The sequence below is a fragment of the Geotrypetes seraphini genome, chromosome 1 (genome assembly GCF_902459505.1).
Source record: "Geotrypetes seraphini chromosome 1, aGeoSer1.1, whole genome shotgun sequence".
NCBI classification, from domain to species: domain Eukaryota; kingdom Metazoa; phylum Chordata; class Amphibia; order Gymnophiona; family Dermophiidae; genus Geotrypetes; species Geotrypetes seraphini.
In genome coordinates this window covers 264884209-264896837 of record NC_047084.1, presented here as the reverse complement: position 1 = coordinate 264896837, position 12629 = coordinate 264884209, and the positions used below count along the sequence as shown (strand labels likewise).

The following is a 12629-nucleotide window of genomic DNA, read 5'->3' as shown; positions in this document are numbered from 1 at the left end:
TGTGGTAAGAGTGGATAGCGTAGCTGGTTTTAAAAAAGGTTTGGCCAATTTTTCAGAGGAAAAGTCTATAGTCTGTTATTGAGAAAAACATGGGGGAAGCCACTGCTTGCCCTGTATTGGTAGCATGGAATATTGCGACACCTTGGGTTTTTGCCAAGTACTAGTGGCCTGGATTGGCCACTGTGAGAACGGGCTAGTGGGCTTGATGGACCATTGGTCTGACCCAGTAAGGCTTTTCTTTGTTCTTTAGCTATCTCTCTACATACACAATTTCACAGTTTTGAGAAATGTAAAATCAAGTATCAGTGATGATATCTTCTAGAAAGAAAAATTGCTCATTATATTATGAATAGATTAATGGAATTCATTTACCAAAATATTTAAACATTGTATGAATACATAGCCTCATTCTACCTAATTAAAAACAAATTCTTATTTCAGGATGAATAACTTTTGAACTATTTTGTATCTTAAATAGAAAATTATCTTTAGATAGATTCCCCCCCCAAAAGCATTTTATTTAAATAAAAAAGATTGTATATAAATCATTGTTTATCCGCCTTGATCCCCTGCAAGGATGCCACTTTCTGGCATCAGAAGTATCGCTTAATCTTGGCATTGGAGTGTGTAACCCCCCAATGATTCTGAATGAGCTGGTAGGCCTCTGGCCCCCAGCTCCTACTTCCTGGGATCTAGCTAGGAGTGGCTGAGTTCTTCACTATTGTCAGCACCTGAAGGTGCTTCTCTGCCTAATGGTAGGCTTGCAGTTCCAACTCCTATCACGTGGCTCTGGATATTGTCCTGTTTATGTCAGCTACTGCTGTGGCTTTATCACATAGACCACTTATCTTCAAAGCAGGGGGAGGAAATCCAAGGCCAGGTGTACCACCTGCATCTCCATGTGATTGATGGACCAAGTCCCCTAGGCCACCTGCCTCAAGAAATGTGCTCTGTAGCTGAGAAGACTTTCATCAGAAGTGATCAACACTCATTGCAGGGCTTCCGACAAACCCCACCTTGATGGAGGTGACTCGAAGAGTCTCACCAGTCAAGACTGGCTTGTGCTCTGACTGTGAGAAGCAAAAGGCACTCAAAATCCTGTGAAACTATAGTCCACCTGTACAACAGGGCCAATTGTAGAGGCCACATGTGTGCTCTTGCCAAGGCATCATCTCCAAGGTTGTTGTCATAGAGCCCAAGAGTTGCAGGTAGTCCCAAACTTTGGAAATTTGTAACTCAGAGTTTGCGTTTCTAGGCCTGTATCTTTGCTGCTTGATCCTCCAGAAGGAAATCCATTTTCCATGCAGTGTATTCTTCAGATGATTTACCACCCAGCCCAGATCCTCCAGGAAAGCTTTGATATGAGTAGTAGCCCCCTCCGAGTTTGTGCAGATCAACTAGTCATCCAGGTTAAAACCAAGCTCAAAACATTTCTCTTCAAAGATGCATTTACTCTTCCGTACCAGCTTCCGCTTTTCAAACCTCTAATTTCTGTGAAGCTCTGAAACATCAAACGCTTCTTCTGAAGCGATCCCTTTCCTAATGTCTTGCCACTCCCCTTTTACCTTCCCTTTTTTAAATTAATTTTACTTTGATGTATTTTAAACAACTTTTTGTCTCATGTACGTTAATGTGAATTTGCCTAGTATTTTAATATATAATAAAAATATTGTTTTTATTTACCCAATAATGCCTGGGAGAAAAATACCCAATCATGGTGTATGGCCAATGATGGGGCAGGTTGATGGGGCCCTGCGCTTCTCCAGTAGGGTCATGCAGGACTAAGCTCAGTGGATGCTAAAAAGTGTGACTGAGGACAGTGGAGCTAGGTTTCATGCCCAACCAGGTCTGATCTACCAGGTCTGATCCGGAGACTGTAACTTGAGAGCAGCCATTAGGCTCAACCTTGCTGTGCCGGTTTTGACTGCAGAGTGATGAGCTATCCCAAGGACCAGGAGCACCAGCCTGAAGAACCTACCATTTGCTAGAGGTAGAGAAAAGTACTGGATATCTCCACTGAGCATGTAACTCCCTGTGACCCTGGGCAATTCACTTAACCCTCCATTGCCCTAATTACAAAAACTTAGATTGTGAGCCCACTAGGGACAAAGAAAGTACCTGTATATATTGTGTATGGTGCTGCTTATGTCTAGTAATGCTGTAGAAATGCTTAGTAATGCCAGTGAATTTGCTGGAAAAGCTTGGCCTTTTCTCAACCTCTGTCTGCTGGCAGGAGGGGATATCACCCTTTTGTTCAGGACAGTCAACTTAGACAGCAAAAAAGTATCTGTTCAGGTGAATGCATTCATGAAAACCTGATTTAAAACTTTTCTAGCTGAAGTGATTTGGTGTTGAAGTCTGTGTGTTAAAAATAAACATCTGATTAGTCAGCTGTAAGTGGCTCTAGCAGATGTTTCTTGATTGTAGATGTATTCTACAATCTTGTGTTATTGTTAAAAGAAGCTTACACAACAAGCAGTGACAATTTTAAGAGTATCAAGTCTATTTTAGCAGCAGACTGTTTGACATTACTTGATTGCTATAATTAATATTGACTGCTTTAACAAGTTGCTTCTGTAACCTTTCCCAAGGAAAATCATGGAAAATAGTAATTTTCCATTGCTATGTGATTTAAGTGATTTTTTTTTTAAATACATTTTGTCTTGAGGCTGTAAGCGGTGTACACCTAAGAATCCTATAAGTTTAGTTTTATTTGCTTTCTACTGCTGTAAAAAGAAAACTGAAAAAATAACACTTCATAATTTTACACAAATTAGAAAAACACTTATGAATTCTATCGTTAGTGTGCCACAGAAATCTCATTATCTTATTGTATAAGGCATTACTACTACTATTATTTCTAGACCATTACCAGTTGTGTAGAGTTGTGAAGGAGACAGTCCCTGCTCGAAAGAGCTTACAATTTAAACAGACAAGACAGACAAACAGGATGCCAGGGTAGGGGACAAAGTTAGGGGGGGGGGATGATTAATCTTCTGGCTAGGGTGGTGAGCTGTGGGGAGTAGGGTTAAGAATTGAAGGTCTTCCTCTTACTGCATTGCAAGAATGACTTGTTTTTGGACACTTAAGCTCAAAACAACTGTAAATATTAGAAGTAAGGTAGAAATTGGTAAATAAGCTAATAAAGGGGGTATACATAACAAACATTGTCCAAGCTTAGATTTTTGTCTCTAGAAGTATGTTTAAAGGGTGTTAAATTACACTGGAAGTATATTAATGGACCCTACATAGATCTTGCAGGTAAGGTTGAACAGTTCTCTATGCTTTGAAACATAGAAACATGACGGCAGATAAAGACCAAATGGCCCATCTAGTCTGCCCAACCTTACTCCCCACTAATCACCCTAGCTAGAAGATTAACCATCCCTCCTAACTATGGGCTAAATTCACTAAAGTCCACAAATCTATCCTATTCGTGTCCTATCCGTTTCCGAGTCATTCTGGCCGATCAATTCAGTAAAGCTTGTCCATGCAAATGATCAAATTTGTAAACATGCCCCCACGTCTCGCTGTAACATCGATCGATGCGTGTGCTCACTGTCTCCTTGTTGGTTTTGAAGCACATAACGCATGCGCTAGGTCTTTAGGACTTCACTGCGTAGAAATGAGGCAGGGTTTAATCGTGGACGTTATTGGCGGGCTCCGAATGTGCCTGCTGTCATAAAAAATGCAATATACTGTAGTTTTTACCAACCTCTCTTTTTTTTTTTTCTAAAGTGCTGTTGCAAGCTGTATAAGCTGTGACCATAGCTTTTTGAAAAATTTGTTGGAGAGGTTTAAGGAGAAATAGCATCAGAGGTTTGTGAGTGAGCTGTGAAATTCTTCGAGTTCGTCCTTTTTTTACGGATCGATCTCAAAGTTTATTGCGCGCCTCCAAACAGCTTAACTTTTCTCTCAGGAAAAGAACTGTTAAGTTGCTAGAAGGCACAACAGTTGACAGCAGTTGAATGCGCTGGGATCACGAATCCCAGGAGGCTGTGCGGCTCTTTCTGCCGTGAAGCATGAAGCAACCAAAGGCGACCCGTGACGTCAGATGCACGCGACAATCTAGCTGGAAGGAAGGGGGAGGGATAGCTGGCCCTTAAAAGTTATCTTTGATTTAAAAAAAAAAAAATGGCATTGATATATGAAATGTACAATGTGCAAGGAGAACACGGGGGTTAATCCTTGATTTTCTCGCCATGCGCATTACAAATCTGAGATTTACTCCCACGCTCGCTATGCACATTCCAAAAAAAAATCAAAAAATATTTCTAACGCTTATGTATGTGAAAGTTTACATATATTTAAAAGTTTAGATATATTTTGGATTTTTTTGTGGGGTAGATATATATTTTTAATAGGGTTCTTAACATGCACGCGGCATTTGCTAGGCAGAAATAGTTGGTGAGGATGTAAAGTGACTGGTCTTCAGCAGTTGAAACTTTTTGGAACGGAAAGGCCAGTCGGTTTGGATGAAATGGTTTCATGAATCGATGCCTTAAGAAATTTACATGCCTTTTTACTCATTTGCATGTGAAGATCAGATAGGGTGCGGATGAGGTCTGGAGGAAGGTTAGTGAATCGAGCTGTAATAGGAAAGTGAGCGCAAACCGAGCGGTACACGATCGGTTTGCTTAGTAAATCTAGCCCCTCCCTGGCATCCTTTTTCTAATCCCAACCTGACCCTCCTCCCCTCCCTCCACCTCCTCCCCCCTACAAACCTTCCCACATCCCATGCAGCAATACTCCTGCTAACTCTATATAGTCGGTTGGGAGTATTGAGTCATGTTCCAGTGCTATGAGACCCTCCGATTTCTACTGCTTAGCATTAAATGTTGACAGTTACACATCGCTGAAACACATTCATAAGCCATTATATCTATTCAAATTTAACAGGAAACATGTTTTGGAGCGCCTTGCACACTAGAAAATTATTTTAACTCTGCACAATAAGATAACAGCAGCACAACTTGCAAAAAAAATGTGCCAAAAGCCCTCATCCAGTAGCAGTGTCAATGCAGATTCACATGGCTGTTTCTTCTGCCTCATGCAATGAGTTAAAAAAAATCCTGTGCTTTAAGGTGTGAATTAAAAGTATGCCATTGCCTGTTAGCATGTATGTTTCTCTACCCAGTTTTACTGAAAATAAATCTTGGCTTTTTCTGTTGCAATGTCACACACCCAATTAAATAAGCGTCTATTTTTTTCCAAAAGGGCCAGCGAATAATCTAATATGGGCTGATCATTATAAGATACCATACCCCTTTTCAGTTTTTTATTGTTTAATAGTTTCTGATTTGTGTAAGTAATTATGAAATTTTACTATCATCATTCGAGGCCTTTGGTCACTTGGCTTTCATTTCCCCAGTTGGTACTCCTGTTCCAGGCTTGCTGGGCCCAACATCATTGGTAGAGACAGATTGTCCCAGAGCCAGCTCTCCAACTCATTAAGAAGCAACTGATCCGTTACCGACTCCGGGAGCTCCAGTAGTCATAGGTTTCCCCGCCTGGACCTATTTTTGAGATCTTTAATCTTGTCAGCTTGAGAATGGACCAATCAATACGTGAATGGTTTCCAGGTCATCTCCAATTCTGTTGTGCCTCTGGTGGTGTCTGTTAATAATTGCTCTAGTCGTATGATCTGGTCAGACAACTGCTTGAATCTGGGCTCCAGTGCTTTTACCATGCCTGAAGTTGAGTCTGACAAGGCTGCATCAGTGAACTGGGCAATGGTCCAGTCGGGCCCATCATGTCTTCTGCGGCTTTGATGTGGTCCCTTTCTTTTCTCATGTTTTTGCCTGACGATGTTGAATTTGTCAACTGCAATTATTTATCCATAGAGGGGAGCTAATATCTGACGTTTAGGTGTCGGAGGGCCTCAGAGCAGGGCTGGAACATGTCCTTCCCTGTTCACAGCATCACGTGCCTCCTGTCATATTTATTTTTTATATTTGGCCATTTTTACTATTGCTATGGTGTTAAAATTGTAACTGCATCTGTTGTATACCACCTTGGGTGAATCTCTTCATAAAGGTGGTTAATAAATCCCAATACAGTAGAATCTCAGTTATCTGGCACCCATGGGGATTGGTGGATGTTGGATAACTGCAGTTTCTGGTTATTTGAGAATTAATGTAAAAATAGTTGTCTCCCTTCCCACCTCACTCTATCATCCCCTCATCCCCCACTTGCAGGTTCAGCATATTCTTCCCTTTTTTTCTTGGTCACTTTCTCTCATCCCTTCTCTTTCTCTTCCCCCCTCTTCCTTTTCCCCCTTCTTCTCCCCCCATTCCCTCCTTCCCTTACCCAAAGCAGCAGAGCCAGTCCTGACAACCCCTTCCCTCCCTCTGTTCCCAAACAGTAGAGCCAATCCTGAAAACTTCCTTCCTCCATTCCTGAAGCAGCAGAGCCAATCATGACAATCCTTTTCCCTCTGTCACCAGACAATGTAGTGGCAGGTGGAAAGCAGAGGAAGCATTGATAAACAGGTAGCTTCTGGCTAGCCCCAGCAGGGCCTTTCCTTTGCCGCATCAGAAGTGACGCAGCAGAGGTAAGGCCCTGCCGGGGCTGGCCATAAGCTGCCTGTTTACTGGCACTTCCTTTGCTCGCCGGCTGTTGCTATATCATCAGGTGAGGGAAGCAGGGGGGTTGTCAGGACCAACTGTGCTGCTTCGGGAACAGAGGGATAGAGGAGGTTGTCAAGACCAGCTCTACTGCTTTGGGAATGGAAGGAGGGAGGGAGATTGGTGGTGCTTTGGGAGTTGGAGAGAGGGAGGGAGCTTGGTGGTTGCCATGATGCTTCAGGAGCTAGAAGGAGGTAGGGAGGGAGATTGGTGGCTGCTGCTGATGCCTTTGGGGCTGGAGGGGAGGTTGGGTCAGGAGCACCACTTTGGACAACCTTTTTTTATCAACAATTTTTTTGACAGTCGGTTGAGAGTGACAGTTAGCTGAGATTCTACTGTAGTCTGAACTAACCTTTCCCGTATTTAACTTCAAAAAGACCTTTATGCAGAAGAGACAAGCTCCTAGCTATTGATGTCTTGACTAAATATTGTCTCAGTTGGAGGTGTCTTTAGTTCAGTATTACATAACAATGTTAACTTTTATTGCTGAACCGTAGTTGTATTGATTTACATTTCTGTAACTTAAAATTTGAATAAGCAGTGCAATGCTGTTATAACCTGTGCTTTCTGTTTTCTAGGTTTCTTTAAATGGTGCACAGTTTAATGATGGATCGATTAGTTCTGAGTTCACTGGGGTTTCACAGGTAGGAGCTATGATGTGATAAGCTTTTCTTTTTAGACTTGCACAGATGTACAAGTTTCAAACTGAAAACACAACTTATATATGTAAATATAAATATTGAGTATGTATGATTTTAAAAAAATCAAATTATTAAGAGAATTTTGGAAACAGTAGCAACAACAAATTCCATAGCCCATTCTGGAATAACCAATAATAGGAGAAACAAAGCCAAGGAAACCTGGAAAGTAGAATGCAATATGAAACATTTTAGACCATTATTTTAGACCAATCTTAACACAAGCATATTTAAAATAGTAACTCTGGTTGTGAAATTTATTAGTTAATGAAACAATATAGCTGTGAATACTCAAAAAGATAAATGTTTGAGAGATTATATAGACCAATGAATCACAAACTGTGTTGCAGCGAGATTTGAAGTGTGCCGAGAGACGCTGGCTGACTGCCTACAGGATGTGCCTCTCGCAGAGAGAGGCATGTCCTATAAACAGACAGCCGGCACTGGTGCTTCTCCTCCTCCCTAGCACCTCTACTCCTTTCCGTGCTTCTCCTGTTTACCCCCACTTCCGGCTCAAGACCCTGTCTGCAGGAACTTTGCGCATGCGCAGATGTCAACATAATGACGTCGTACGTGCACATGACTTCTTCATGTCGACATCCACTCCCTTCCATATGCCCTTGAAATGCAGCCACCTGTTTAGTGTGCCACGGTTGGAAATAGTTTGCAAGACCCTTAAAAAGAAGCTTAAAAATACAGTATATTGTACCATGGCAATTTTATTTTTTTTCTATTCATGTGTCAGTTTCTGAGAGCTATGAAAATTTAACATTTAGCAACACTGTAATAATGAGTGATTTCAATTACTCAATATTGACTGGATACATGTCAGATTAAGAAATACAGGTGAGTTAAAGTTCCTAGATGAGATGCATGGCTGCTTCATGGAGCAGCTGATTCTGAAACCACAAGAGGGAGCTATTTCATATCTAGTCGTTAGTGGAAAGCAGGATTTGATATGAGAAGTAATGGTATAGTGTCCATTTGATAAGTGTTCGTAAATAACATGGTCACATTTGAGTTCATAAATGGACTGAAGATACTAAGGAAATCTAGTGTGTCAGCATTTAACTTTCAAAGGGCAGCTTTGGTTTTAATGAGAAAAATGGTTAAAAGAAAGAAACTAAAAGGAAGGGCTGCAAATATTAGGAGTTTAAATCAGGCATGCTTGTTGCTCAAAATTACCCTCTGGAAGTTTAGACAAGATATATTCCATATGTTAAAGGTGAAAAGAAAGCCAAATGACAGCCATCATGGTTAAAATGTGAGGTGAAAAAGACTGTTAGAGAAAAAAAAAATCTTTGAAGACGAAGAAAAGGGATCCAAATGAAGAAAACAAGAAGCAGCATAAGAACTAGCAGGTTAGATGCTAAGTATTGATAAGGAAGGCTGAAGGAGAATTTGAAAAGAAGCTAGCTATAGATACAAAAACTTACAAAATCTTCAGGTGTATTAAAAGCAGAATGTATGTGGAGGGAGTAAATTGAACCATTATATCATCAAGTAGTAAAAGGGGCTCTCAAGGAGGATAAGGACATAGGAAACAGAGTACATTAATTCTTTGCTTCAGTCTTTACAGAGGAGAATGTAAGGGACTTCTGTGCCAGAAATGGCATTTAAAGGTGACAATGCACAGAAACAGAAACAATATCAGTGAACCTAGGACATATAAGCCAGATTGATAAGCAAAAGAGCAATAAATCACCTGGACTGAATGGTATACACCGTTTAGTACAGAAAGATTTCAAAAATGAAATTGCAGATCTACTGTTAATAATCTGTAACTTATTAAAATCGTCAACAGTACTCGAAAATTGGCCAGTGTAATGGCAACTTAAAAAAGAAAGAGTTCCAAGGGAGATCTGGGAATTTACAAACTGGTAAGCTTGATGTTGGTGCCAAGCAAAATACAGTAGGACACCAATTATCTGTACTAACTTCGGCAGAGAGCAGTCTGGATAATGAAAAATCCAGATGATTGGACATTCATTATGGAGTGTGTGGATATCTGGATAAGTGAGTGCGGTTGGGGAATGATAGATTGGTCCCCTCCCTCACCTGATGATGAAGTATGCATTTGGATGAGAGGAATGGGAAGGGGAAGGATGATTGGTTAATGGATTGGTGAAGGCTAATGTGAGTAGTTTGGCTAATGTGAGTAGTTTGGGGTATTGGTGAGGAGGTAGTAGGGTGGTGGTTCGGGTGGTTGAAAGCTAGTTATGGTGTTCGGGGAGAAAAAAATTAGCTCGGGCTTAGGGTTGTAAAATTTGGTACCTGTGTCGGGATGTAAAGTCAGTGAGGCTGTTCTGGTCTGGGAAAGTGTTTTCTTGGGCTGCTTGGGTTCACGGCAGTTTTCCTGTGATGGAGCTTTGTTCCAAAATGTTTTAGATTCTTCTTGTGTGACATGCTTGCTTACTGGCACTGTCACGCCTGAGCAGGAAGTGCCTTCTGGGCCCTAGTGCTAGTTTTGTGGTTTAGGTGGTTTGTGATTATGATACAAAAATTAAGCAACAAAGAATGGAAGCAATCTGGATAATTGGACATCCGGATAATCAGAGTTCAAATAATTGGCATCCTACTGTAGTATAAACTATTATAAAGAGCAAACTTTCTGAACACTTAGACAGTCAAGATGGATTTAGCCAAGGGAAGCCTTGCCTCATCAATCTGCTATAATTTTTGAAGCTGTGAATAAATTTGTAAAAGTGAGCCAGCTGATATACTATACCTAGGCAAATCCCTAATGAGAGGCTTCTTTACCCCTGAGAAAATTTAAACGCCATAGGATAGGAGACAGCATTCTGTTGTGGACTGGAATCTGATTAAAAGAACGAAAACAGAATAGGGTTAAATGGCCAGTTCTCTCAAAGGAAGTGGGTAAATAATGGAATACCACAAGCATCTAATTGGGACCAGTGATTTTAACATTTATAAATGATTTGGAAATGGGAATGATGAATGATCAAATTTGCAGATGAAATGAAATTTCTCAAATTTGTTAAAAATTTGACACTGAGAAATTACAGGAGGACCATATGAGACTGGAAGAATGGGCATTCAAATGGCAGAAAATTAACATGGAGAAGTGGAAAGTGATGCACGTTGGAGAAAAATAATCACAATTATAGCTACATGATGCTGGTTTCCACACTAGGAGTCGCCCACCTAGGAACAAGTTCTAGGTATCATTATTGACAATATGTTGAAATCTTAATGTGTAAAATATAGAATAAATGGGCAAATGAAGGATCAATCAAAGTAATTAAAGACTAACTGGAACTAAATCAAAGCAACAAAATTGCAACAATAATAATGAAAAAACATTAACCACAATAAAAAGAAAGAAACCACTTATATAACCTTTCAGCAAAAGTTTCCCACAAAATTGAACACAATACTCCAAGTGGGGTCTTACCAATGACCTGTACAGAGGCATCAACACCTTCTTCCTTCTACTGACTACGCCTCTCTTTATACAGCCCAGCATCCTTCTGGCAACAGCCACTGCCTTGTCACATTGTTTTTTCACCTTTAGATCTTCGGACACTATCACCCCAAGGTCCCTCTCCCCGTCCGTGCATATCAGTTTCTCTCCTCCCAGCATATACGGTCCCTTCCTATTATTAATCCCCAAATGCATTACTCTGCATTTCTTTGCATTGAATTTTAGTTGCCAGGCATTAGACCATTCCTCTAACTTTTGCAGATCCTTTTTCATATTTTCCACTCCCTCTTCGGTGTCTACTCTGTTACAAATCTTGGTATCATCTGCAAAAAGGCACACTTTTCCTTCTAACCCTTCAGCAATGTCACTCACAAACATATTGAACAGGATTGGCCCCAGCACTGATCCCTGAGGGACTCCTACTTACCTTTCCTTCCTTTGAGCGACTTCCATTAACCACCACCCTCTGGTGTCTGTCCGACAGCCAGTTTCTGACCCAGTTCACCACTTTGGGTTCTAACTTCAGCCCTTCAAGTTTGTTCAACAGCCTCCTATGAGGAACTGTATCAAAGGCTTTGCTGAAATCCAAGTAAATTACATCTAGCATATGTCCTCGATCCAGCTCTCTGGTCACCCAATCAAAAAATTCAATCAGGTTCGTTTGGCACGATTTACCTTTTGTAAAGCCATGTTGCCTTGGATCCTGTAACCCATTAGATTCAAGGAAGTACACTATCCTTTCTTTCAGCAAAACTTCCATTATTTTTCCAACAACTGAAGTGAGGCTCACCGGCCTGTAGTTTCCTGCTTCATCCCTGTGACCACTTTTATGACTAGGGACCACATCCGCTCTCCTCCAATCCCCAGGAATCACTCCCGTCTCCAGAGATTTGTTGAACAAGTCTTTAATAGGACTCGCCAGAACCTCTCTGAGCTCCCTTAGTATCCTGGGATAAGTGAGACTAGGAGGATTGTACATCATAAAGCTGGATTAACTCAGATCATAAGACCTCTTATAAACCTGGATGTTATTTCAGGTCCCCATCCTGGGAGAATGGCTATAATCATTTATGCATGCCTCAAACATCTCCTTATAGTGTAAACAAAAGAACCCCACAGACACCTGTAATTGATTAGCAACACTTATCTTAATAGGTGACTAATACCTTCAGTGCTGGTATCAATCATATCAACGATATCCCTCAGGGAAATTCTATCCTTGTTACCAATCATATGTTACGGCGACACCAAATATGTGCACTGGGCAAGCACAGCACATCTTTGCTCACCCAGTGCATATCTTTGGCGGAATTCATCTCGCAGCAGGCGTTCTTCCCCTGCGCAGTCTCACTCAGCTTCTGATCTGTCTATAAGCGACATTGCGTCTATGGGCAAATCTTCTCTGTCTGCCGCTGTTCCAGCGCTTCCAAATTTGGGTGATCCTTTGGATGATGACCAGCTCACTGGTCCTTAATTCTCCAGCACAGCGCTTCCAGGCACTGGAGATCAGGGACTATATTCCGGCTCTTTGGAGTCCTTGGGAGCAGCTTCATTGACTCTTATGTCTGAGCCTCTGCAGGAGTTGATTTGGTCGCTCAGCCAGCTCTATCCACTTTTTCCTCCTGGCTTTGTGGCATGCGCGCTCCCAGTCTTCTGTCTTTCCCTGGCACTCTTATATGATCATTTTAATCTCAGAGAAGTATGTCTCTCTGGCAGGAGCTCTTAAGATAGCATGGACCATGTCTTGCTTTTATCTGCTGGCACAGGAGTGCCAGCATCTTCTGGGTCAGCCTATGGTGGATTTTTGAGTTGCACAGGTGACTTCCAGCACCTCATTTCCCAGGACAGGTGATGTGGTGC

General features: G+C 41.4%; 1 protein-coding gene across 4 annotated transcripts in view; it reads left to right on the top strand.

Annotated features, from left to right (window-relative positions):
• FAM193A (family with sequence similarity 193 member A) overlaps positions 1–12629 on the top strand; it is a 382414-nt gene that overhangs the window by 89491 nt on the left and 280294 nt on the right. For all 4 annotated transcript variants that reach the window (XM_033950625.1, XM_033950616.1, XM_033950602.1 and 1 more), the window contains exon 2: positions 7205–7270. Coding sequence is in view for 3 of the 4 variants with exons in the window: in XM_033950616.1 (XP_033806507.1) it covers positions 7205–7270 (66 nt within the window). In the remaining variant the exon portion in view is untranslated. The remainder of the gene's footprint in view (positions 1–7204; positions 7271–12629) is intronic.